The sequence below is a fragment of the Gouania willdenowi genome, chromosome 11 (genome assembly GCF_900634775.1).
Source record: "Gouania willdenowi chromosome 11, fGouWil2.1, whole genome shotgun sequence".
NCBI lineage: Eukaryota > Metazoa > Chordata > Actinopteri > Blenniiformes > Gobiesocidae > Gouania > Gouania willdenowi.
Genome location: NC_041054.1, coordinates 17,458,484 through 17,485,584, shown reverse-complemented (window position 1 = coordinate 17,485,584; position 27,101 = coordinate 17,458,484). Strand labels below are relative to the sequence as shown.

General features: G+C 37.7%; 1 protein-coding gene across 4 annotated transcripts in view; it reads right to left on the bottom strand.

Annotated features, from left to right (window-relative positions):
* col16a1 (collagen, type XVI, alpha 1) overlaps nt 1–27,101 on the bottom strand; it is an 81,408-nt gene that overhangs the window by 11,473 nt on the left and 42,834 nt on the right. For 3 of the 4 annotated variants that reach the window (XM_028461366.1, XM_028461367.1, XM_028461369.1), the window contains 39 exons: nt 26,781–26,819; nt 25,992–26,054; nt 24,035–24,079; nt 23,858–23,953; nt 23,607–23,645; nt 21,744–21,788; nt 21,628–21,663; nt 21,411–21,533; nt 20,791–20,826; nt 19,493–19,528; nt 19,284–19,382; nt 19,001–19,045; nt 18,698–18,733; nt 18,565–18,618; nt 17,625–17,675; nt 17,387–17,527; nt 15,081–15,116; nt 12,997–13,104; nt 12,597–12,716; nt 12,448–12,501; nt 12,331–12,372; nt 11,182–11,217; nt 11,049–11,102; nt 10,561–10,629; nt 10,420–10,473; nt 10,002–10,028; nt 9,284–9,340; nt 8,574–8,618; nt 8,359–8,430; nt 7,692–7,745; nt 5,367–5,417; nt 4,989–5,108; nt 4,806–4,847; nt 4,627–4,698; nt 4,499–4,543; nt 3,966–4,010; nt 344–397; nt 205–258; nt 23–76 (listed from right to left, as the gene is read on the bottom strand). In XM_028461366.1, coding sequence (XP_028317167.1) covers nt 23–76; nt 205–258; nt 344–397; nt 3,966–4,010; nt 4,499–4,543; nt 4,627–4,698; nt 4,806–4,847; nt 4,989–5,108; nt 5,367–5,417; nt 7,692–7,745; nt 8,359–8,430; nt 8,574–8,618; nt 9,284–9,340; nt 10,002–10,028; nt 10,420–10,473; nt 10,561–10,629; nt 11,049–11,102; nt 11,182–11,217; nt 12,331–12,372; nt 12,448–12,501; nt 12,597–12,716; nt 12,997–13,104; nt 15,081–15,116; nt 17,387–17,527; nt 17,625–17,675; nt 18,565–18,618; nt 18,698–18,733; nt 19,001–19,045; nt 19,284–19,382; nt 19,493–19,528; nt 20,791–20,826; nt 21,411–21,533; nt 21,628–21,663; nt 21,744–21,788; nt 23,607–23,645; nt 23,858–23,953; nt 24,035–24,079; nt 25,992–26,054; nt 26,781–26,819 — 2,349 coding nt within the window. The remainder of the gene's footprint in view (nt 1–22; nt 77–204; nt 259–343; nt 398–3,965; nt 4,011–4,498; nt 4,544–4,626; nt 4,699–4,805; nt 4,848–4,988; nt 5,109–5,366; nt 5,418–7,691; nt 7,746–8,358; nt 8,431–8,573; nt 8,619–9,283; nt 9,341–10,001; nt 10,029–10,419; nt 10,474–10,560; nt 10,630–11,048; nt 11,103–11,181; nt 11,218–12,330; nt 12,373–12,447; nt 12,502–12,596; nt 12,717–12,996; nt 13,105–15,080; nt 15,117–17,386; nt 17,528–17,624; nt 17,676–18,564; nt 18,619–18,697; nt 18,734–19,000; nt 19,046–19,283; nt 19,383–19,492; nt 19,529–20,790; nt 20,827–21,410; nt 21,534–21,627; nt 21,664–21,743; nt 21,789–23,606; nt 23,646–23,857; nt 23,954–24,034; nt 24,080–25,991; nt 26,055–26,780; nt 26,820–27,101) is intronic. The other variant, XM_028461368.1, reaches the window with a different exon arrangement.

Here is a 27,101-nt window from a genome sequence, read left to right as displayed (position 1 = left end):
TGACAGGGTTGGGGAAACTTACTGATTCTCCTTTCAGGCCTGCACTACCTGGACTCCCACGTTCGCCCTTCAGTCCCTATAAAGACAGAAAGGCAGTGGATCAGCATCAAGTGAATTGCCAGTATAACCTCCATGCTTGTCTATGAAAGCTGTCACAGCGTTATCGACCCCATACTTTCTTATAATGATCAGAGAGAAACTTACAGGCAGTCCAGGTGGCCCCATGGTTCCTGGATACCCAGGCGTCCCCGAAACACCCTGCGGGAAAGATAAACAAATCAATCAAAGACAGAAAACAATTATTTCATTCCAACGTAACAAATGCAGGTTTTCCCACACTTACCTGTTCACCCTTCAGCCCCACGATGCCGGGTTCCCCTCGCTCACCCTGTTGACCCTGAGGATGACAGGAGGGAGGAGAGATTAGATAACAAGTGGAGCTAGTAATACATGCATCTGCAAGAGCGGTCCCCTGACGAAAATGAAAAATGACATGTTAAGTCAATATAAACGAGAGGAAATGGCTAACAGGCTTGAAATATCTCCCCGTGGAACTGGCTCCATCTGATTGTGTTCTACACCTCTGTGACGTTTCGGCATTGGCAATTTAGCTCATGGATGGTGATACCTCCAGGCACTGCACAGCACTTTCAGGCCAGCTGATTAATTTTCCACAACATATGCGACACTGACACTTGAACATTTGCCTTTGATTTACCACTTTTATTCTTCACTATTTGTTGCTGGTGTATATTTATGTGCATATTTTTGTTTTTCAACTTTAAATCCTTTCAGAGTCATGGAATACAATGATGGTATCCTGAAAAAAATACTGATTAAAGTTATATTTTTAAATAATTAAAAAAAACAAAACAAATAAAAACACCACGCACAATCTCAAACAACTGTGTATTCTATACATTCTATACTTTCACTTTCTGAAATATAAATCTAGTTCAAATAAAATGTAATTAAATAAATACAAAGTATAAGGATAGTTGAGGTGACGCATCGTGTCACTTTGTGCACTAATCCTAGCTTCTTTGTATTTGTAACACAGTAACAAACAAACACATTCAAAAACTATTTCTAGAGAAAAAATATATCTGACGTTGCCAGAAATTTCTGATATAAAAATGAGGTCACGACTTAGGGCCAGAAAATTCAGTGAGTTTACAGAAAAAAAAACGAAAACACTCATTCAAATCACTGCTCACTAAATGTCATTAAAAAAAAAAAAAAAAAATCAATACAGTAATGATTATTGTAATGGTTTTAAGTGGAAGTAGCACCTAAGAAAACTAAGAACAGATTGTCGGGGATTATTGTGTTTGCATGGGGGCTTTGTTGGATAAAAGAACAGTTTGGCTGATTATTTTGAAAATGTTCTTTCTTCTGAATATGAGTGACACCAAGCAGCAGGGTTACACTACTTTCCATCGTATTCTGACAAACAGAAATGTCACAGCCCAGCAGAAGGCAACACCTGCAACAACACGCTCAAAGCTGCAAAAATTAATAGTTTTAATTGGGTGCTCACATGGTGCACTCTTTTTTTTTTAATTATTATTATTCAAAAACAACAAATGCCTAAGAGGGGGGAGTGGAAACAGAGGGATTTCTTTTTCAAGGGCAGCTCAGCTTTCCATCATACAGACATTAGAATAATTGAACAGCAGGATTAGAGAACCAAAGTGCTTCCTCTATATATTTCACTAAAAGCTGTGCATGAGAGAGATGGAATAAACAAGGGCGCCTTGATTTACAGATGATGCAGATTCAAGAAAAAAAAAAAAAAAAAAAGCAAAATTGGAGAGAAAATGAGAAAGATGGATGATGGAAAAAATGTTTTCAAACGTATGAAAGTGTACATGGAGCCTTATGAGATTCACACTTTAAACATCTTAGTGAGTCACTAATAATTAGTGAATTACTGCAGTACCCTAAGTACTGATGTCTACACAGTTGTGACCTTAAAGAAAGCATAAATCAATGGGCATCCCACATTGGAAATGCTGCATTCAAGCTAACTCGGATTTGCTGGATTTTCCTACTTCCACTTGAAAAAGTGTATCGGAAGACCACAAATGAAATCACACAAATATTATTATCTTTATTGTAAATGCTCCATTTGTCAGACATGTTTTTTGACGGTTTGAAGACAGACCTTTTACTTTGGAAACGCCCATTTCCATTTCCTATACTGTTATGGGCTATTTGTGGACTTTGGTCAAAATTCTATATAGCACAACTTTAAAAAATGGGTAACACTTTCCTTGAAGTTTGATGCATAAGGCTGACATTACGTCATCATTATTAAGACATGACACCACTTATTAGCATTAATAAGATGTCATGAAGGCTATCATTAACCCTAACCCTACCTATCCCCACAAGATCTCTCTATCTACTCCACAAAATGCCAACATAGCTCCAAAGATGTCATAATTTAGCGAAAGGTGTCATAATTTAGCAAAAAACACTTAATGACATCCTTCATGACACCTAACTCATACTAATGACAGATAATGACTGTAATGTAATGTCAGCCTTTTAATAACTTCAAGTAAAGTGTGACCAAAACATGTGTAAGGGTGTGGTGATTCTATTTTGTAAACTAGATGCCTGTAGTGAGTAGCTGTCCTGACTTATTTTAGGTCTTGAAACTGTAGATAACGTTTTAAATAAAATAGCCTTCGTCAATGATGACATTATAAAACTTTCTTTTTCTCCTGTTATACTAACACTCATTATCTCCAGGAGCATCTTGTGGCTAAAACTTCACTATCACATTTTAAAGTAGGTTGGTTATTGCATCTATCTTTATTTTTAAAATAGATAATTGGAAAACTACACATACATTATCAACTACTTTTTTATTAACTCATTGACGGCTAAAGACGTTTTTTGGTTTAGTAACGTTGACTGCCAAAGACGTCTATAGACGTTAATTGTGTTTTTCGTTTGGGGTTGCTAGGAGACAGTGTGACAAAGCTCTCCTGTGAATATCTAACTTGTATCATGATGTTGTGACCAACTGGTGACATATAGGTGACAGTAGCGCACCTTTGAATGAGAGATCACCCATTATGGGCAGAGCTCAGAGGAAGAAGAAAATAGTTTACCAGACAGAAAATAGCGCTACGAGAGTTGATGCTGAAGCGCACACTCGACCAGAGCATGTGTAGAACTAAGTGGACTATTGAGAGTGTCGTGATAGTGAGAGAAAACAATCAGGGAGGAGGAAGAAGTTACGTGTGGGAAGACTGACGGGGGAGAGACATGGAGGACGGCCAAAATACAGTAAGAAATGCAATCATTCGACCCAGATAGCAAAATAATAATCATTTTGCCATCAAAAGCCTGGTCTCAGTGTTGTTTTTGTAGTTTTATAGAAAAAAACTAATGTTGAAGTGTCACTAAAGCAAAATAGTACAACATATTATATGGGTCTTAAAAAATCAGTGAAAATCATCTAAAACGCATGGCAATATGGGGTTAGCTGCTCTGAAAAGGGCTGGCAGTGAATGAGTTAAGATGATTGTAACATAGTGTGGTTTCTTCAAATCTTCCAGTTTGTTCTTAATCCAAAACACGTATGTGTATGTTAGCTATATCATAGTGACTAAACTGACTACATGAATGAATGTATTCGTTGATGGGATTGTCAGTCTCCACATGTTCGATCAGTAGACTGGCAATCAATAAAGGTTTTGCTAAGCCTTTTGCTTACGTATTCTGCCATAGTCCTTAAAACCCTGGTCCCAATCTAGTGGTGGATGTTGCTTTGTACCGTATTGACATTGAACTGAGAATAAGAAAGATAAATACTAATGCTTCAGTGGTATCTCTCTAATCTTGGACTATCATGTTTCATGCTTTTGACAATCTATTTTCCTCCAGCGTCCAGCAGTGATACAATAAATCTCATCAACAAAGTGGCTGGAGGTGTGAATGGCACTTACAGGTAAGCCAGATGGGCCCTGGGGACCTTGGAAACCTGGGGGACCCTGTTGGGATAAAACAAGTGAGAAAATGCTTTTGAACATGTGGAAAATACGATCTTCCTGACATTTATTGCCTGACATCACAGCAGACAGCTAGTACACCTAAGAGACAGAATGTTGTATCACAGCTTGGGCATCATATTTTTCTCCAGCCAATAGGGGGCTCTATGAGTTCAGGGAATGGTGAAGGATCTAATATTAAAGTAAATCTAATCTTTGAGTCAAAAACCCTGAAATAATGATAATGTCAATAATCTTCAGTGTGTAGCCACATAAGAATGACAACTCATGAATAGCTCACTTGATAGTTGTTAAATCAATGGATAACATTTTTTTTTTTTTTCTGTAGAGGTTTATTAAAACACTCATTAACTCTTAGATTATTATTTTGAAGAAAAAATACTCAGAATAAGTGCTGCAGAAAGAAATATGTAGATGTATGTGCTGTACTGAGCTGTCTGGTAAGGCTGAATGGTTAGTTCTTAACAAACCATGCTTCCTGGAATTCCAGCAGGACCTCTATCTCCTGGTATCCCCTGAAGTGGTAAAAAAAACAAGAAAGTACAAAGATTATTACAAACCATAGGTAAGGTAACCCTGTAATGAAGAACCCACACACCCTTTCTCCTTGTATCCCTGGTGATCCAGGTGTTCCTGGAATTCCAGGAGATCCAGTGCAAGATCGATCAACCTGTCACATAGAAATGAGATTCATAGTGAAATGTACACACATGTATCTATGTATGTATGTATGTTTGTATGGGGCTGTATTTCAAAGTCTATTGGATGGTAACCGACCGCTGGTTGTGTTGCCTGTTCATTCTTCAATTTCTCCAAACACTGCAAGTAGATAAGAAAAGGTTCTACCAGTAATGCTTTGAAATGACAAAACAAATTGGATTCTTATGTTGCATTCAATTGCAATCAACATGATAACAATACAGGACAGGAATGAGAATTTGAAGAAATTGTATGGCTCACCTTGTCACAACCGTCCATTGGCGTTGCACCAGGCTTTCCCTGATCTCCTTTTTCACCCTTGGCACCAGCCATACCTGGCACCCCTGGTGACCCTTGGGAGCATCCACCTTCACAACCATCCTGTTATAGCCATACAAATATATATATATATATATATATATATATATATATATATATATATATATATATATATATATATATATATATATATATATATATATATATATATATATATATATATATATATTAAAAAAATCAACATATATTCACACTTCAAAAGGGTGGCTAAGAGCTTTCAACCAACAAAACAACAACAAAGTAGATATTGAATATCCACGTATCATGATCATATCACACCAGTTCGATTTTTTAACTCACATCAGTTCCTTCTGCAGAATCTTGAGGCAGATCCTGCTGCCCTGGAGGAATCTGCAGGTGAAGGGGAACAAGATTAATATTCATCCCATTATTTACTGTATCAAAGACCATGATTAAGGAAAATCAACATTATCTTTACCTACTCTTCATCCACGTCAAAAAAGCAACACGGTTTCAAAATTCTCTGTTCACCACAACTAAAACCCCAAGCACCAACATTTGTTGGGTTATATTTTATACAACCTAAATACAAGAGGTAATCTACATCCAATATTAGAGTTTAATGCATTAGAATGTCTATATTTTCTATGTCATCTTTTTAAATATATATATAGTTTGTATACTAAAGCCAGCTGGTTAGACATTTGACTTTTCTTTTCTTCTATGTGCCTAAATAGTACTAATACACAAAAGTAAAGTATGTCTCTAATTTATTAGTGTGTAGAAAAACACAAACAAGGTGATGCTACAGAAAAGTTGATAACATTTTCTAGCACTGTTGTTCCAAGTTTATTCACGTGATATATTTGAATACGGTTTTCCGAAAAGTTAGGGCGGGTGGCTAACTCTGATTAATAGTATTTGGTTAATGTAGAATTCATTATTTCAGGTTCAATTGACCGATGTTGTTGAGAGAACTCTGCTGGAGAGTTAAGAAAACACCGGAGCCACAATCCTGTTAAACTACCCAGACTTTTTACATCCCAGTAAGAATTGTGTTATTTTCCCAGGCTATGTGGGTGAGTTCATATGTTTTTATGATTCAGTTTCAGTGATCGTATTGGTGCTATTGATTTAGTTGTTAATATTTTAGTCTTGTTCTTCCCTGTTTCTCTGTGTCTTAGTCTTGGTCGCTTCTCGTTTACAACACTCCCTGTCTTGTCCGTGTGTAACTCTAAGCAGAATGAGTAGGATTTTCTCCTCTCTTTTGTCTCCACGCATGTGTGCCCCATCTCTTAATTGCCCTTTACTCACTACTTAAGGCTTGCTTGAGCAAAAAAGGATTGCTGGATAATTGTATTATCTTTCCCAACAGTTTTTGTTGTCATTCTTCAGTCTCTTTCTTTCAGCCTGTTTAGCCAGATTTATTGTGTGACCTTTTTTCGTTTGTTGGTATTTGGATTTTTTTTTAGCCTTATTCCTTATTAATCTTAGCCGATCCTCCACCATCATCCCTCCTATAACACCCTTTATAATGTGAAGGATAATGTGACGCATTACTCAGAAACAAGATAGTTTCTGAGTAACGTCATAGTTTTCAGTTTTTTGAAGACTTTTAGACAATACTGTGTTGTCGTGACAAGGACAGAGGTAACAGAACAGTAGGAAGGTGGTAGAAAAGCACCTTATTACTAATATATTTTATAAACTAATAGAGTGCTCCTCAATTGCTTAAATAAGTTTCAGTTTGACATTTACTTCACAACTCACAGATTACTTTGGTGCACATGGGCTGCCAGTTGTCAAAGCTGCAATAATTCAGTTCATGTCAATTTTCAAAAGCCACACATACTGACCAAATCAATCAGATACCCCTCGAATGAAAATCCCATCCACGTAATGAAATCCCATCCACGATTAAGCGTGCACCTGGCCTAGTTTGAAAGTCAGTACCAATATTGGCATTGTTCAATGGCAGTTATTAGCAAGTAAATGCTACATTGCATTGACTATAGCGAGCAGGTTTTCAGTAGCCTTTCTCAAAAGAAGTCGTTCTATCATAGAATGACCAGAGATAGGTTGCAACGCATGGCTTTGCAAAATTACTACCAACAATTACATGACTCTGTTACTTATACTTTAGTAGTTTGTTTTATATATTGTCCTTTTGGGACTAGTTGTACTACTAGTGTAGTTGTAAAGTGTGAATGGCTGTTTATCCCATTGTGTTGGCCCTGTGATTGACTGCTGTCATGTTTCCACAGTGTACTCCACCTAATTTTCAATGTGAGCTGGAGATAGACACCAGAAGAACTCTACCACCCATGTGCAAGAATAAGTGAGTACAGGAAATGGATGGATGGATATCTAAGTGTAGACATCAGCGATGTTTTTACTCTATTTGCACCTCAATTACTGCTGAGAGTCTGTGTGCAGCACAATTTGCATAAAAATTCAACACGGCTGTGTGGGCTGTAACTGTAGCTTTCACATTGCCCTTAAGTGGTTCAAAAATTAATACAAAAAGCACTCACCAAACAACCATTGTGTATTACAGACAGTTTTTCTGCATCTGTTTTGCACAGTTAAATAATTTCTACATGGAGACCCCATTCTGGACCCAGTCGACATGAGCCTCCTTCTTTTCACACTATTATTACTTACGATCTTTCCTGGTAAACCTGGTGTCCCCGGTATCCCGTCGTTTCCGGGGATACCCTGAAAGAAGGAACTGAGGTTGATCTGCTCTGCTCCCAATCAAGAACTAACCACTCCCATCTCCACCATATGATCATGACAGGGTCAAAAAGGTCAGGCCCCGTTCCTTGTTTCTTTGCATTTCAGTCACCACCGCTGATGCTTTCTATGCACCTTTTTAATCTTGCAGCGCAGAGAATCACTTTATTTGAAGGTCTATAAAGAGGTGTTTAATTTCCAAACTATTCAAATCCATCTTTTTAGATGAGCAGCGTGTCCTTGGAAAACTTTCAAATTTCAAGTTAGACCTTCAAATAACTGTACATGTCTTGAAGACAAAGCTTGCTCTTTGCTTCCCACATGGGTTAAGGCATGAAGCACTAGATGGGTTAGTGCTATTTAAACTTGATTTGATCCTTTGCTCATTTATGTTCAAGCCTTTGCAAAAATCCATTCCCTACATGCATATTAAGAACGTCATCAACCCCTGAGATGCAAAGCATGTACCCAAATTGCCCATGCCATAAGCCTGCATGATAAGGACCTCCTTGTTTAGTTCAAGCTTTGAAGCAGTCTAGGACAATGAGATCAAAATATTATCTCGTCTCTTTCCTACTTTTTCCCAAAGTCTTACCTGGGGTCCTTGAATTCCATTCACTCCCTCTGGACCTGGGGGGCCGGGAGGGCCAGGAGGTCCTGGAGGGCCCTGAAGCATAACACGGCACAACCAAAAACAGTCACAATACAGATGAAAAATGCCATAAACGAAGATTGCATGGTAACAAGAGAAATAGAGCTGTCAAGGAGAGCAAATGTTGTCAAAGAAGACCCATGGGTGAAAGCTCAGACCTGAGGCCCGGGCTGCCAAATGTTTATTGGAGTTCCTGGAGCTCCCTACAAGGAATAAAAAGCTAATTCAGAGCAGCAGTGGGTATTGAGTCCACAGTGAGAGAAGAATGCACTGTTTTAATATCAAGCAAACACAAACAAAATACAGTAAGCACAACATTCAACTGTGAGCCAAATAGCAATAATAATAATTTTGCCATCAAAAGCCTTGTCTCAGTGTTTTTTTTAGAAGGAAACCAATGTTCAGATGTTACAGTTTTCAATAAAGCAAAAACAATTGCTTCAAAGTCATTGACAGATTTTTTTTTTTTTTTTTTTAGAAAAAGCCGTTTTCTCAGCTTTTTGCTCTGAAACTGGCGATTTGAGTAAAACTTGCTTTGTTCAGCGGCTGATTACGGAAGAACGAAACAAGCTACAAACATTCTTTTTTTGATGACAAAAGTAGAGACTTTAATCTTTCGGAATCTGGTGCCAGATTTCAGATCGTCATAGTACAAAATATTCTGTGGGTCTTTAAAAATCAGTCAAAATGCTCTAAAACTGACAGGGGTAGAAATTCATGAAAATGGCTGGCACTGAATGAGTTAACGAGGGCTAAGGTTTTTGTTCAAGTCAGAAACATTCCATTGTGTAGCGCTGTAATGCATTGTATCACATTAACTCCAAATACCATTATTGATTTGAATATATGTGTGTAAGGCTGAACTTACAGGAGCGCCTCCTCCGATGTGTGCCGGCGGTAAGCAGTTGCACTCTCCAGGTTCGCCCTAAAATGCATCAAGAAAAAAAAAAATATGTATATATAGCGACTGCACATTTTTAAAGCACTGCCTGTAAAATTAACTTTTATTAAAATTAACTAACAGAAAACTAACACAAGAAGAAGGTTACGTTCTATGGGCTTATTTATTAAAGGCTCAGTAATTGTGACTCATTGAATTGTAATTTTAATTGGAAAAAATGCAACCAGAATTGAGTTGTAATGGAACACGGATAATTGAAGATGTAATTGTAATTTCAAAATGTAATTGACCCCCACCTGCTCTAAGCCTACCTTCTCTTCATTTTTCAAATCTTTCTTTAACCTTTACAAACACTTGCCTCCAACTTGTTATGGGGCACCTGACAACTAAATCTCAGTATAATCATCTCTAAATCCCTCACAGTGCCGGTGCAGACTGTAGCCCTGATGAATGCTGTAATTAATTGTCTCACACAGTCTCTCCTCCTGTCAAACAACAACAGTACGCCGTGCATCTTTCTGAGCTCCAAGGCCAGCGTGCGCAAGTGGGCGTCTACAAGTTTTATGTGTAGTGTGGCGAGGTTAGTAAGTGTTTTCGAAACATCTCTTGCGATTACCATCTGTTCCACCCCCTTCTATTCAAACCCCTCCAGTTATCTTCATCCAAAATAAAACGGTAGACTTACCTTGTCCCCTTTGGATCCATTAGAACCCTGTGACGGAAAGAGACAAGCAAATGCGCACGCGCGCACACACACACACACACACACACAAGACAAAGATTTAGTAACTCTTGCTTTGTTGCGGTGAAGGAAAGCTCACAGGGCAGAGAGCTGAGTGGAGTTCAGGGGACAGAGGATGAGATGGGAGCAGACATCGCCTCTGTTGTGGATGGAGGCAGACATCCTTGGTTACAAATGATGCCTAAATCAAGGACAATCCCAAAGAAGCACAAACTATGCAGAACTAGCAAATCATATTTAACTTTTAATTGTTTTTTTTTTTTTGTTTTTTTTTGCAGCTCTTCACATTACTGATGCACATGTATAAACGATGCAAATGAAAAAACACACTTTAACAAAAACACAAAGTGAAACAACTCACAGGTCTGCCGTCAGCTCCTGGCAGTCCCACATAGCCGGTGGCACCGTCTCTGCCCTGTGAGGCAAAACGTGAACAGGACTCGGTATTTGAAATTAAAAAGACCTGACATCATTATGCTCATTGAAACAGATGTGTTCCTACTGGGGGTCCTACTGCTCCGATGCCTGCTGGTCCCTGAGGTCCAGGGATCCCTGCGTCACCTTTGACGCCCTGTGAAAAGAAACCAACCAGCCTGTAAATCCAAAAGTTTTAAACATACAGAAAAAACCTGATTAGGGATGCACTAAAATGAAAATTTGTGCCCGAAGCCAGATGAAATAAAAACGCTTGGCCGACTACTGAATATCGAATGCGCTTGTTAAGTTTTTCACTGTTTTTTAAATACATACATGCATACATAGCCTAGAATACATTTTTTGACGTGTTTTATAAAGAAAGTAAATGTTTATTGAATACACTGACATTTTTTAGATATTCCAGTAGCCTTTGCTTTTCAAAAAAAGCACGACAAAGTTTTTCATTTATAAAGGGTTTTCACGGCGCGTCATCAACCACGTCAGCAGTCTGGAATCCGAAAATTCAGTGCATCCCTAAACCTGATGGTTATATTGTTAGTAAACTACTGGTACCTTTGGCCCTACAGGGCCTACAGGACCAGGTAACCCTGGGACACCAGGTGGCCCCTGTTGAAAAGTGGAACAGGTGTAACCAAACCAGAATTCTGTTAAAAATGGAAGAGTTACGACTCTTAAAGAGACTCACTACATGTCCCGGTAGTCCTCGTGGCCCTTCGTAACCCTGTGACAAAAAATAAAGTATGGTAATAAGATTAAAAGGATAGAAAAAGGTCCAGGGTATTTGAAAAAGGGTTTCAGGCTTTACATTTCTGTAAGAAAAAAAAAAAAAACTAATGCAGCTTAATTGATTTTCAAACACCAAATGTGTTTGTTTTTGCAAAAACGTGTGATTCACCTCAAATTGTGTAAGACTACCTGAATTTACTCTCTTTACTGTACATGCGGCGAAAATATTGCATTTATTCAGAGAACGCTATTTTTGACCATCATTTTTTGTTTGTGATCAACTTTTTATTCATGTGTGGTTAGTGATAACATTGTAATTTGTAGTTTACAAACAGTTATTTTATGCATTTTGCCCCCCCACCCTTTTTACCCCACTAGTCCATTCCCCTTGTGATAAGCATATTGATACATGCACACAATTTAGTTTAATACACATAGAAAGCAATCCCTTAAACAATAAAATAAATAATAGCAATAATAATTCAATTAAAAGAAATAAAACATAATGTGACCATTATTTTCAAAGTTATTGGTGGCAAGAAATATTCAAACAGGATGTTCTATAGTTTAGTATAAAAGGTGTTGCTGTATATAGCAGAAATATACAGCAACACTTGCTACACATGTTAATGGGGTGTGAAACTGCGCACATACAGACAAGATGTAAATACTGTTACATTCCAATCGACGGAGTCTGTCTGTTCCAGCATATCAGGAAACTATGACCAATTGTCTCACCCCACTTGGGTCAGATTTGGTCAATAGAACAGAAGATGTGATCCTGACTTTCCAACTTTTTTTGTACAACTTAGGCTGCATGAAAAGTTGAAACAACTAAATGTTTTTTTCATTTAAAGGTGAAAATAATTAATTTAGGTGCTTTTTCAACTATTTAAACTCGGGATCAGGTAATTTTGACTTGAAAACCAAAAGAGGGTTAAGAGAATTGATGATTTTGTAAAACAAAGCCAGTTTTTTCCACTCTGGATGAGCAACTTGCTATACATCTGTGAGAAAAATTGGGATTAAAGAGTGAAGAAGAGCATTATAAAATCTGCATCTACATCCCAAAAGGACTTTGTGTATTTGTTGTAGAACAGTAGCTTACCTGTATTCCTTGAAGGCCTACTCCTGCAGCTCCAGCCTCTCCCTACGAAGGGCAAAATATAGCATGTCTTATTGTACATGAATAATATATAAAACACGACGGAACAGCGATTCAAACCTTGCTTCCTTTGGGACCCGCAGGGCCCTGAACACCTGGTAATCCTGGTTTCCCCTAAAATCAAAATATATCAAGTGCTCATTAGTTCTTTTTTTTTTTTTTTTTTTTAGAGCTTTGGGCTAGAATCCATTAGGGCAAACTGTACACACATTCCTGCCGGGCTTTCCCTCTCCTGGGGGACCAGGGTCTCCTCTCTCTCCTTTAGGACCAAATACACTAACAACATCACTCCCACTAGTAACAGAGGGACAAGTGGTGCAAGCATCCCCCTAGGAAAACACAAACATTCCACACTGTGATGGGAAGACCACTGTAAGAAAACAAGACACTTAATGTCCTTATTTAGATAATATAGTCCACTAAAAACAATGCAAAGACAATCAAAAAAGGAGGACATAAATGTCTCATATCCTAATTGCATAAAATATGAGAATTGTGAATAACATTTACAGTATGCTTTTTACCATTTACCATTAGCAAACAATGAGAACACATAAGCTAATATTCAGGTGGACAAGCTGAGATAATTTAGTTTTCCAACCATCATACCTTCTCTCCTTTTAGGCCATGTAGTCCATTTTGACCAGGCTCTCCAGGCAGTCCTGGGACTCCTGGTGCACCATCTAACCCTTTGTCTCCTTGGTCTCCTTGATTCCCCTGGGAAATTAGAATTTTATGATTTGAAACAGTGTTCAAATTTGCTGCATTTAAAAAATGTTATTCTCGTTTGAGTGTATTGTTGTTGTTTTTTAGTTGAGTCTCTAGAATCATTTTTCTTCTGTTAATGTATGCTAATGTGTTTTTAGATACTCCAGATAATATTTCAGTAAGCTAGCAGAATAATAACGATTAAAACTTAAATCTACTGCTACAGTTGTTATTTTTTACACAATATCAGCTGCATCTTTTTATACATTAAAACACTTGTTGGCCATGAATCCAGTTTGAGCATGTTTACCTTGGCACAGGCATCAGGAGGATTTATTGGCAAATGCAACTTTGTTATGTGTGGTGTATTTCTGTAGTTCTGATCTTACAACGTTGTTTAAAAAACTTATTTTGCTGTGTATAAACATTTATATTGCCTCCATGTTTGACTCTATTCCAGCTACCAAGCCCCATATTAAACTTCCCTGACCATTTACTCAGCTCAGGAATCATCATGTCATTATCTGTTTTGCATCAATGTGTCCCTACCTCTAAAACATTTAGGGTTCTATTCTCCCATGCCTGTAAGTCCAAAAAGCGGTGCTGTTTTTGGATGCGCCCTATTCTCCCCCTGTACTTAAGTCAGTCGCTGTGCGCCTTCATCCCAGTTACGCACAGTGGGTGGAGCAGCCCTGAAATGTGGGTGTTAACATTCAAATCTGGCTTTATGCACATTATTTCGGTGTACGCAAGTCCTCTTCCTTTTACATGCTTCTAACCCTGGAATAAGTGCAGCGTTCCGATAGGGTGAAACATTATATTGCACTAGAAATATGGACTTAGTTACATTTGAAGCCACACGAACTCATGCGTCGTGTAGCAGCAGCTGTAATCACTCAGCTGCTGCGGGATTAATTAAAACTCTGACAGACGCAGATTTCTGTCCACGTTGGTCACAGTGATTCAGCTATTTTCATAATATGTCCAACATAAAGTCACAGTTTGATCCGTTACAGAGTGAAACAAGCTGTCATATGCAGATGAGGATGGACCACAAACTGTTCCCAAACATATTTTAATGAAGCTCAGCTCAGGTTGCTTTAAACTACAATAGTTGTTTCACTGTAAACATCCCTCTGTATTAAAGCAGGACGCTCTGCGGCTGCGTTATTTCCTCATATCTCCTATCTCAATGACATTTACAAGTGTTGGGAAAACTCCAGGTTCCGTGATTTCTAGACAGCCCAAAAAAATGACATCACCGCCTCCTTTCCTTCAGCCCGCCTTCATTCACAGATTACGTGCTTTTTGGCCTTACGTGCGGTGGGCGTGTCAGGAACCTAGACTAGAGAATACGCGTAGGAGAGAAGCACGTAACTGCAGGTGCGCAAAGAAGCGCTTAAGTCCAGACGGGAGAATAGACCCCTTAATGAATACCATTTGAATTAAGCCATTTTTATCTACTTTCTAATACTAACCAAATCTAAACACATTTTGTGCATAAACATTTATTTTAAGTGTTGCTCTATTTCATTAAGGTTTTTTTTTTTTTTGTGCAAAAGACAGAGCCTATGTCATGCCTATGATGATCGTCTTCCTCTTAAAAAAGCCCTTTAACAACATTGGAGGAGGGTTTTTACAGCGACAATTGGATTCAGTACATGGGAAAATTAGTCGAGAATGTCATTAGAATCCCATTAGTGACTGAAAGCAGCCTCATTAATTCTGAGTTTATCCATAAATTATTCAAGGAAAGGCTGTGTTAGATATGTGGACAATGCACAAATTTAGAAGCTTACTGGGAGTTCAAGACACTTGATTTCTTGTTTTAATTTTTCCGCTGACAGCAGCAATGTTTAATGTGGCATGAGCTTCTTGCTATCTTGTCATGTGTATACAGGATGTGAAAGTTAAAAAAAAAACGTGTATAAAGAACAGCTTTATTTGAAGAGAGCAACTCAAAGACTTTTAGTGGGAGCACTTACCTTTTCTCCTTTGGTACCACTCAGACCTGGCGGGCCCTGTGGAAGCGAAAAATAAAGCAATGACCATACGCTGAAAAACACTAGTGTATTCATAAGTGCAGTCACCTGCAAGTACAGTAAATGCCATAGCCTCTAAGGTCAAATCAAAACAGTTGACATTATGGCTAACAAGAGAAACACAGAGCATGTAATAAGGTGTGGTGTCAGAAGTTAACAGAAGCTGTGTTTCCATTACCCTGGAAATGTGCAAAATCGAAATAGCGCAATAAAAAATTGGTAATGGAAACACCTGAGTTTTGAAAAAACACTCAAAAATTGCTAAAAGGTTTTGACGCTTCATGAGGAGGAATTTCAGACGTTTTAGTATTGAAATGTGTCGCAAAAGCACCATGGAAACACTTTTTCCGCAAATACACGTCACAAAACGTGACGTACTTGGTCACGTGACGTGAGGTACCAGGTCACATAACCACTGCTCTCCAAGAGAACATGACGAGGTACGTGTTAACCGGGAGATTTCTTAGCAATATACTTTAAAATTATTACTGCCACATTAGACGTGAAACAACAAAGGAATGCAGAGTATTATAATGCGGTTCTGTGCATCCGTCTTTCTATAGCGAAGTCTCGCGGGATGAGATTTCACGGGAGTTACGAGGCCCCTGCCCAAAACAACGTTCAATGGAAACACGTTCAAAGCGCAATTATACTTTGTCAACATTAGAAATATCGCTTTTATTTTGCAAAAATAATCAAAAATAACTAAATTAATTTTTATTGGCAACCAAATGAATTAAATTGGGGAAAGAGGATTGGTTGACACATGGGTTGTTTCCCTCTAGAACAGGGGTGCATGCTCCCAAGGGGAGGGGTTCTTCTAGGGGGCAAAACATGTGAGAAACAATAAACCAGATACAATTGCGCTAAATATGACACAACGGAGAAGAAAAAAGGGGAGAGTGTGTGTGACAGCCTCCCTCCAGGTATTTCTGAGGCTTTCTGCCTCTCTCTCCTCCTCAGCTCGGTTGGTTAATTCTGTCTACTGTGCCTTTTTTAAGTGTCTGATCAGAGGTGTAAGTTTGCACAGGTGTGTGGGAGTGAGATTATTTTGGTATGCCTGTATCTGTGTCCGTCTCCCTGTTTGTCTCGGTCTCCGTGTCGCTAGTCTCTATGACGCTGAGTATCCAAAGGCATGTGTGTGTTAGCTGTTGTGCTCTTGAAGCTATTTTGGAGTTTGTCAGCAGGCAAATGTGTCTGTCCGTCACGTTGAGCTGCAGTTCTTTCTATTTTTTATTTTTTTTTTGAAATGGACAGTGCACTTTGATGAACAAATGTAAAAATGACACATTGTAAATGCGCCAGAGTTAGCAAAAATGCTAATTTGCATGTGAAGTCCCTTGGCAGGTCACAAAACAAACATTATTCACAAAGTACATACAGTAAATACAATACAATCAGTCAATCAACAATACAAAGTGAATGAAGTAAGTAATACGTACTACTCAAAATGTCCCAGACAAACCAGAAAACACCCTGTGAGCACCCTCATCTTAAACTAGGGTCATTAGGAGATGGACCACACCTGTGAGAGGGCCAATAGCAAACATTTGCCCCTCTGCTAACTCACTCACTCACTTAAGGCAGGCATATACTGCGCAATTTTGGGCCTATTTTGAGACGATTTTTGACTCGTGCGTCTATTCTGTGGGATCGTGCGAGTCTCTGTTAGATTGTGTGTCGTGCATTGTGTAGTATACATGGTGTAGTATACATGGGGTCACGAGAAGCGCTTAACACCCCACGACCGGCTCCCGATCAGCAATTGTGTGGTTGTAAGGAAATCAAACATGTTGAACACTGTTGAAGCAGTGCCACGGACACTGTAGGACCGCTGTAAAATTGACGGACTGTACTGCCCACGTCTTTCCAGCCAGTTCTTGGTCCAACACATTGTGTATCCCAGCCTTAACTCACTGACAAGACGGGTGTTGACAGAAACAGATAGGAATGGGTTCAACAATGTACTTAACTGTAACAATACCATGAAAGAAATCATAAAAAGACCCACAGAGTCAAACTGAAACCCCTGTGAAATTGATGCAACAAATTCAAAGAAAAAAAAAAAGGACTTTAAGAAATGAACCAAAAGTAATAACAAATAACAAATAGCTCATCATCCCACAACTGATATTATAGCTTTTTAAACGGTTTTGACATTGTTGAAGGAGAGTCATGGATTGGCTCCTTCTACAAGATAAACAGATAATGATGAATGCATGACTGATTCTACTAGTACTGTAACGCACCTGTTTACCATCAGCACCATGACCCGGGGGTCCAGGAGGCCCTGGGAGACCAGGTTCACCTTTGCCTGTTGTTCCCTCAGGCAGTTTGATACTGGTTTTTCCGTTGACAACCTCGAGTGGCTGACACACTCCGCACTCGCCCTAGGGAGGGATAGAGAGCCATCAAGGTCTGAGTGCATGACAGTCAGGTTATTATTGAGGCTAAAAAAAACATGTCCCATGTGTCGTATCCACTCACCTTCTCTCCCTTCATGCCAGGTAGGGAAAGACCAGGTAACCCTTGATCACCCTGTAAGCAGAGAAATATTCTAACAGTTAAATATTTAATCAAAATGATCAAAAGATTCCTATTCTTCTTTGATTCAATGAAAAAAAAAAAACCATTATGGATGTCAGCCTGCATCAATGCTGAGTTATTTTTTCAATATCTATGCTTATTAGAGTCGCCAGGATTTCTTCAATAGTCAAGAATATTTTGTTTCCTTCAGTGAACTATTGCAAACATCTTAATGCCCCAAGTGGACAATCTTTTTTTTTGTTTTGTGTGAGGTCATTTTGTGCATTTTTGTAGCTATTTTTCTTTTTTTTTAATTTAATTTTTGTGTGTTTTTATTATTTGTGTAGCTGTTTTGTGCATTTCCAAAGTCATTTTGTTTATTTTGTGTTTTTTTTGTTTTTTGTTTTTTGTTGTTGTCATTTTTCTTATTTGTGTTTATACTATACAGGCCTTTATTTTTCATTTATCGTTTTCCCTACTGGAAGTGGAAGCCAAGAACCACCACCACAATTTTTTTGAGTGCATAATTCTGATTTGGGCAGATGACTTACATCATGATTGATTAAGAACAATTTTCTAAATGAAAACAGTTTGTGAGGATTTCTTATCAGAAAATCACAACAATTTACTTGTTTAGACATAATTGAAAGTTTAGTTTATTTGAATTTATGTAGTACATTCAATATTTCATTACTACATTCAGTAATTCCTTCATTGAAAAGCAAATATTTCACTTATTTTTGATTTTTTTACAAATAGGAAACAAAGTTACAGCATATTGGTCTAAGCTCTTTGAGAACTTTTTTTTAACCGTTCTATCTTTTACTCAGAGTGAGCATATTAATAATTATATCTCTAAGGGACATATAGACAAACAAAAATGATGTGCATCACCCCTTACCTTGTCACCTTTCCGGCCATCTGTGCCGCTGAGTCCCATTGGACCACGTTTCCCCTGTTACACCAACACACACATTCAATCACTACAAAGCCCTACTGTCAAGTCAAACACAAGGCTCGGAGTTCCAACTTACCGGTTTACCATCGGCTCCTTTAGCTCCTGTATCACCCTGTTGAAAACAAAAAATGTGTATTAATATATGTATATAATTGCTACACTCAGTGGAAAGACATGTCAAATAAACTTAATAATTTCCCATTGAGGACGATCCCTTTGGCCCTGAAATGAGTGCACTGCTGTGATTATCTTCCTCATGAAGTCCATTAAGAGCCCCTCTCAGACCTCTGCTGTGTGCATTCTCCGCTCGCTTTATTGAGGTCAACTACTCTCGGAGCTCTTTTTTTTATTTTTTATTTTTTTCGTCCATTAAACTTACCTTCACTCCATTAAGACCAGGTGATCCTACACTGCCCGGCTCGCCCTGAAGAGCAGAAAAGAGGCAATGATACATCATTTTTAATGAAGACCCTTATCACTGCACACGCATGCAAACAAACACACCAAGGAAAACAACATATGTGTTAATACGTTCAATAAGCTGTTTTTGTGCATTCTGTTTAACTTTAATAAGCAATAATAGATTATAACTTTGTTTTAATTACAAACATATACTGTACTATTGTTGATGATATATTTTTTAAATAATTTAAGTTACTTACGGGTTCTCCTTTCAGTCCAACCCTATCCTCTCCTTTCACACCAGGCAAAAGGTTAGCGGGCAAATCCCCCAGACTGGGACAGACTGTGCACGACGCTCCCTAACACACAAAGTTCAATATGGGTGTCATGTCTTTTCTCCGACAAGCCAGGATGTTTACATGTTGATGCAACAAAAATATGTAATTGAAAAAGCTAACACTAAGTTGACCTTTTCTCCTTTGGTCCCACTTGATCCTTGTTCACCCTGTAAACACAGGAACATACATTAAAGTAGATGCATTTATACAATCTAAATCACCTTAAAGCAGGACTGGGTAATGTTTATCACAGTGAGGACCACACAAATGTGCTTCTCTGATGTGAGGACCACATTCACGTCAGCATTATAAATAACCAATCTGACTTTTTATACAGAGGGCTTGGTTTTGTTAATATTTTGTATTTTTCCCATCATTTTTTTAGAATATTTAGTTTATTTTTGTTCTTTCTGTGGTTTTGTTTTGTGTATGTTTGCTGCTTCACATATTTCTGTAGTAAGTTTGTGTATTTTTGTTGTCATGTGTGTTTGTGTTGCCAATGTGTTCGTTTTTGATGCAAAAATGTGAGATTTTGTGGCAGTTTTGTGTGGTGTTTTTTTTTTTGTTGCTATTGTTGTTGTGATTTTATGTGTTTTTGAGGCAATTTTGTGTTTTTTTAATTTATTTTTGTTTGTTTTGTGTGTGTGTGTTTTTTTTGCAGTCGTCATGTTTCTAACAAAATTAAAGGGCTGCATGTGGCCCCCGGACTACCAGTTAGCCATATTTGCCTTAAAACACAAGGCTGTTACCTTCTCTATTGTTCCTTCAATTTAAACTAAAATGTCTCAGGTTTGTGTTTATTTAATGGTGTAATGTAAATGTGTTAGTGAGCAGTGATTGATTTAGCATGATCATTTCATAAAACCATTATTGTTGTCTGTAGATGTTATGTTGGGCATTAGTCAGCATATTGCTGTATTAATTCACATTTCCAGACATTGCTAAATAGTTACCCTTGAACTGTTTGTAAACAAAGTGACTTTTGTGGGCGGAGCCTAAACTGAAAGCAGAATCAGTTCCCATTCCATTTAAACCAAATGTATTCCCAAAAAAAACCCTATGTTTTTTCTCATGAGGATTTCTATGTTGATTAAAACTTCTAGATAAACGTAACATTAATACTAATATAAGGTTTAACTTAATATTTTCAGTTTTGCAACTTTGTGGAATGCTTAACTCAGGACATGACTGCGTATCACAATCAATGCAACACAAAAGTTGAAGCCTACTTTGGTCGATGTGCATAAGCTGACTGTGTCTGTGGACCGAACTATCCTTTCTGATGACTTTGGAAAAACTTTGGAGGATAGCTCAACAATGCTGATCTTAGCATCTCCAAACAAGAAGGAACGCAGATATGCATAGGTCACACTGCCAAAGATTATGAATCAGCTTTAAGTAGGAAATAAATCAGAGCAAGGCTCCATACCTTCTGTCCCGCTTTGCCGTTTGCCCCTTGAGGGCCCTGGTAAATAATAGACAAAAAAACAACAATAGATAAGAAAAGCTTGGGAAATTCAGAACTGACTTTCAGCATTTGTTATTCAACTCCGTGTGATGGAGGTCAAATATTTTTCCTCCCACTCTGCAGAGGGCTCTGCCTGTTTCTCCCTCTGCCTTAACCAAGTATGACAGACAACTACTGGAGCTATTGGAAATCGTTACACGGAGAATCTCATAAGACTTCAGATTTATATTCTTTCCCCCCTTAAAATCATTCTCTATTTCACCTGCTAGGGGTAAGTGGGAAGATGAACAGGAAGGCAAACAGTCTTTCCTGTCTCACAGGATTGAAAAGCGTAAAGATTATATTGAGGAAAAAAAAGTCTTTGCCTTTTCAACTGAAGCTGTGGCAATGCTAAGAAAATTACAAGGACACCTACAACCTCATGGTTGGAATAGAAGTCATACCTTCTCTCAGTTTGTTAATGAATTGAAAATGTATTTTACCTTGTAAAACATTCAGAAACATCATAAAATTGTGATTGTAAATTACAAAAAAGCAGAATACATTACAGTTGCACATCATGGTTAAAATGTCGTATTTACAGGCAGCCCTTGCTCTCCAATCCCTGGTAAGCCAGGTTCTCCTTTAGGCCCAGGTTTCCCTTGTACTGCCACAGTCTTGTCTAAATCTGCAGGAATTACTGGGCACACTTCACACGGGTCACCCTGAACAATGAACATAAACAGGAAGCACAATTTACACACAGAGAAAGCCTATCAACACGTAGATAAAGATATGTATCACATCATAATACTACACCTTGTCTCCTTTAGACCCTGCTGGTCCTCTTGGTCCCTGTGCAAACATCAGAATCATTCTAAAACAGCTCACAGTTTATCACTGAATACCAATCAAAGTTTAAAAGAGTCTCTCACCGGATCTCCCGGAATTCCATCTTCTCCTGAAGTTCCTGTTTCACCCTGTATGCACAAAGTGAAAACTAAGACATGGCTTGACAAGAGTGTGTGAATGTGCTTTGCATAAGGAACTGATAAAAGAAGATGGTATGATTCCCTATATTTAAAGTGAAATAGAATAATGTGTTTTGGTAACTGGGGTTTAGAGTTCTCTGCCAGTCCTGTCATCTGAGTTTAACTATCTGCTATGTCATTAAAGAATTTTAATCAAATGATTTATTAATGGAATCAAGCAGAGTTTGTGATGTTTTACCTATGAACAGATGCCTGTTAGATTCTGGGGAGTTGCATTGCACTACATAGGCCAAGTACCTGATCAACTCTACTATACATAATGCTGTGTTTTCCACAGTACTTTGTTTGGTTGTCATGATGTCAGGAGACCTGCTTTTTTCTTTGTGTGAAATATTACAAGCACTAAACAAGAGCACTTATAGCGCGCAAACGTCTGCCAAGAACTAAATCTCCTTTTTCCAGATTCTCACAGATATCTGGATCAGTGCACTCTCATCATTGTACCTCGATCATTCAGACTTTAAAGACGTGTAAGACTCGGTGGCGTAGAGGAATTCCTTGATTGAGGAACCACTAACTGAGTTAAATTTGGTAAAGATTGGTCAATTATGTACCGAGATATGATAAATTTTGTTAATTATGAGAAATGAGGTTTTTTCAATTTTTGAAGATGATCCAGAATCAGTGTATTGTTGTAATGAAGTCTTTCATGGCATAAGGTCTATCTTTGGTTCAAATTTGCCAAAATCCATGATTGCTAATGGTCAAAACCATTTTGACTTGGGTTGTTTTTAAAGTTCACGCGTCTCGTGTATGACTGTTTCGTCATGTGTTCACATTTGACACTATTGGATCTTGCTTCAGCCTGTACCTTGAGTCAGTGTGATCCCTGATAGCACACATACATCTCGCCAACGTCGGCATGATGAATAAAGTTGCATCGGCGACAAGTATTATGGAGAGCGTTTGCTCATTGGGCAGACGTCGCAGAGACATCGGCCTCTTTACAGCTTATATTAGCCTTTATTTAGCTTTGATCATTCAATTAGTATAAATAGCTCCATATCCATAGTCGAGTATTTACTTAAATCTGATAGGAATATGGCAATATCACAACAACAACAACAACAACAACAACAACAACAACAACAACAACAACAACAACAACAACAACAACAACAACAACAACAACAACAACAACAACAACAACAACAACAACAACAACAACAACAACAACAACAACAACAACAACAACAACAACATACCACTAAATACTGCTTATTATGTGTGAACAAAATAAAGAGGACACAGTTCATGATCATAAATGTATTTTCAGCAGCATAGCCAAAAGAGCCCCAGCACAAAAACAGCTTCATGGAAGTGACATTTTACAGTTCTACAATTTTATAAGTGGTATCACCGATTTGGGTGGAAAAAACACACAAAATGACGCATTAGGAGTAGAATGCCGACGCACGATCTGAGGCCGACATCGGCGAGACGTATGCGTGCTATCTGGGATAATTGTTACTATACTTTTAAATATATAGCGATTAATTCTGCAAAAGCGCATTTACTCCAAATTCAACTGAATGGAACTTCAAAGAAAAATCCCTACACAGAGAAGTGTGCTGCTTATTTTGCTCACTACACTTTAATTCTATTGTGAAGGTACTTGAATATGTGATCAAACAGATGAGGGGATGTTGTGTACTCTCATGTAACTTTAATGCTGCAAGATTTTAATGACTATACCAGATGAGGTTTAGAGAAGAAGTTAGCACCAAATACGGTTTTCAAGTTTACCTTTTCTCCCTTTGCACCTCCTGGTCCACCAGGAGGACCCTGAAAGGAAAAGAGGAATATAGTTCACCTCAAAGACTTTATTTTAAAGACAAAGGGTTTTGTCAAAGACAAAGAAATGCAGTTACTTCTGAGTACTATCTTTGGCTACATTGAGATCAAATCCAACAGACATTAAAAAAACACTTGTATAACAACACTGGCTTCTTCTATTTTTGATTCAGAACATTCTTTAAGTATTAAAGCATCCTCACCGGAAGACCTGGTTTTCCAATACCTGGTAGACCTGGCAGTCCAGGCTTCCCTGGCTCCCCGGCCAACCCCTCAGGACCCACCATACCAGGGGTACCCTAAAAAAAAACAGTCCATCAGTCCAAAATATCAATAGATGTAGGTGATGTTTCAGATTCACGACCTTAAGACGGACACACCTTCTGCCCTTTGGGTCCGACCACACAGATGCGTCCTCCTTGACCCTGTGACAGACAGACAAAAAAAGGGTGACATACTCAGTAAAATCAGCTGATGTGTCTCCAAAATGTCTTCATAATTGTTGATTTCTCTCATATGTTTTATACTTCTCTTTCCACAAGGGGGGGAAAAGAAAGAAGAATTGCCGAGACGGTAAGATGTATTCTCTTCACTGTTGCATCTGCAATATTTTTTCCGCCTGCCTGATTCGAGTCAAATCAACAAGCCCATTCATATTCATGAAGTCATATGGATGGGAGGCTTAAAAAACTCCATCCTCCACTAAATCCATCTGGCTACGACGAGCACTTTTGTCTGATGAGTCACTACATGTGAGTTAGTCTGATGCTGAAACCGGAGAAATATCTCAAGAGCACTCACACATTGTAATTTGTTCCTCAAAACTTTTCATGTGTCTAAAAGATCTCTGCAACAAACGGGGAAGATTAGAAGGTTTAATTCTTCCTGAAAAGACGTCCGTCTTTGTGGGAGACAAACCGCATAGCCGATGAGGGAGCATTGATTGTGGTGAGCTTTGTTGCCCAAATCTAATCCAGGAGGCATTGACAGACCAACTCAACTCAATGGAAGACAGGAAGGAGGAGAGTCAGAGCCTCACTAATGTATAGGTTTACCAAATAACCACTGGAGCCTGCTATAAGTGGATACCATTGGTGCAGACAGAAGCAACTGGTGTACAGGAAAACAGCAAAAAATACATAGAATTTATCCAAACAAAAAGAGAAAGCAGAAATCACACCATAGACACCAGCATCACTACTAAATAATAAGAAATGAAATGCTCTCTTTCTGAACTTGTGTGTTTTTAATATTTTATACCATGATACTGATGAACTTTTTATACCAATGCACTTTTATTGTGATAAACTTTTATAGTGATGAACCTTTCATTCTGAAAGACCACCAAGTTTAAAAGACTTTTAAAAGACACCTTTAAAGACTTAAATTATTAAATTACTAAAGGAATAAATTATGTATGCAGTATGTCTTAATAACAATACACTAGTTCCAAATGTATGGGCAATGAAATGCTAAATCTGACCCAAATGAAACTCAGTGGAGTAATTGAGAAACAAACCTGACATAATTCAATTCACCTTTATTTATATAGCGCCAATGACAACAATAGTCATCTCGAAGCGCTATCAGTCAAATTTCATAAAGATCGGTCAATTATGAACATACGTATAGACATCTATAATGTATTATAGGATATTATACCATGATATGTACTTTCATAAGGATATTTACACTATGTATATATAATAGTAGCAATGAAAAAAAATGAGATAAATCAAACAGGTAAAAAAAAGGGATAGGGATAAAAACGTGTAAACTTCACCGAAATCCCTGTTTTGAACTTAAAAATTGAAAAAAATTTCGGCAAATTATACAATTTGTTGATATTTGTTTTGATTATCACCTGTTTTTTGTTGTTGTTTTTTTAAAACATTTTTCAAAAAATAGCTAATTCATTTATGATTTATTTTTTATTACTATTGTGATAAGAAACAGGAATTTTTTAACATCTCTTAAACTGATCCAGAATCAGGATGTTGATCCGGATCCCATCCTCGATTTAACGGAATCTTCCAGGGCATAAAGTCTATTTTTGTTTAACATGTTGTCATAATTTGTGAAATAACTTTTGATTTAATTTTTCAAACGGACAAACAAACAAATAAACTGAAAAAAAAAAAAAAAAAAAAAAAAAAAAAAAAACACACTAAAGGTTGATGAAAACACGCAAACATACCATAAAAATATACAAAATGACAACAAAAATACAAAACAAATAATGGCAAAAACACACAAAATGAAGACAAAAATACAATCCAAAAGTGAAGGAACACATAGGCACATATCATGTGATCAAGTCATCAGGAAAACACTTACATTTTTGCCTGGTGTGCCTGTCAAACCCTGTGGGCCGATCTCTCCCTTCTGACCCTTTTCTCCCTATTCAGTGAAAGAAAGGTTACAAATAAACAAGATGACAGTTATTTGCTTTATCCCTGGGATCGTTGCATCTTTATTACGGTTAATTACAAAACATAGATAAATGAATTGCCATGTTCGGTTAAATGGTCATTTTATGGCACTAAACTTGAAACAAATGACTCAAACATTCACATTTACCTTGAAAAAGTAATCTGACTACTGCTTACTCCTTTAAAAAGTAACTTTGTTACTATACTGATAACTTGATTGTAAAACTACGTTAGCTTCCATGTTACTTTATTAGCAGCATAAAAACACTATTTTTTTGACTTCCCTTAACATAAATACTTAAAAAATATATTTAAAATAGACAGTCATTTTTGACCTGACGTATTGTACCTGTACTTGTCATATTTTGTCTGAGTATGTAACATGAAAGTTTTCCTCCTGCTGAAAACGTGACTTGTCGCAAACGTGAGGAAAACGACTTAAATAGTAACTGATTTAAATAATCTGATTACTGGTTTGGCAATAGTAACATGTTAGATTACTCATTACTGAAAAAAAAGTATTCATTTTAGAGTACTGAGTTACTAAGAAACTATAAGTTAAAGGCATCTATGTTCACTTGCTTCAGTTACACAGGAAGTCCCCATTATCAATGCACAGTTGGTGCTTCCAGAAATAAGAAGGATAATGTCATTTCTTGATTGTTCATCAGGGAGAGCATCCTACATTTGTCACCTTGTATGCAGCTGCCTCATCCCAGTTGCCAGCGATCGCCTGTGGAGAAGGGGAATAGAAACAAATCCCAGATCACTGACCCGACTCTGAAGAGACATCACATATCACTGGAGCATAGGAAACAGCACAGACTGCTCAGCAGCCCATATGGAAAAGCAGCAGGGGCCAACGAGAACACTTCATACATATATATGAGTAAAATAATCATCTTTGACTAGCCAAATATAGTTTTTATACAATTTAGGTTAGATTTCTACTTTTTTTTTTTTTTTTTTTTTCTTGCCAACTTTTCAAATGAAACTTTCAATTGAATTTGCTTGG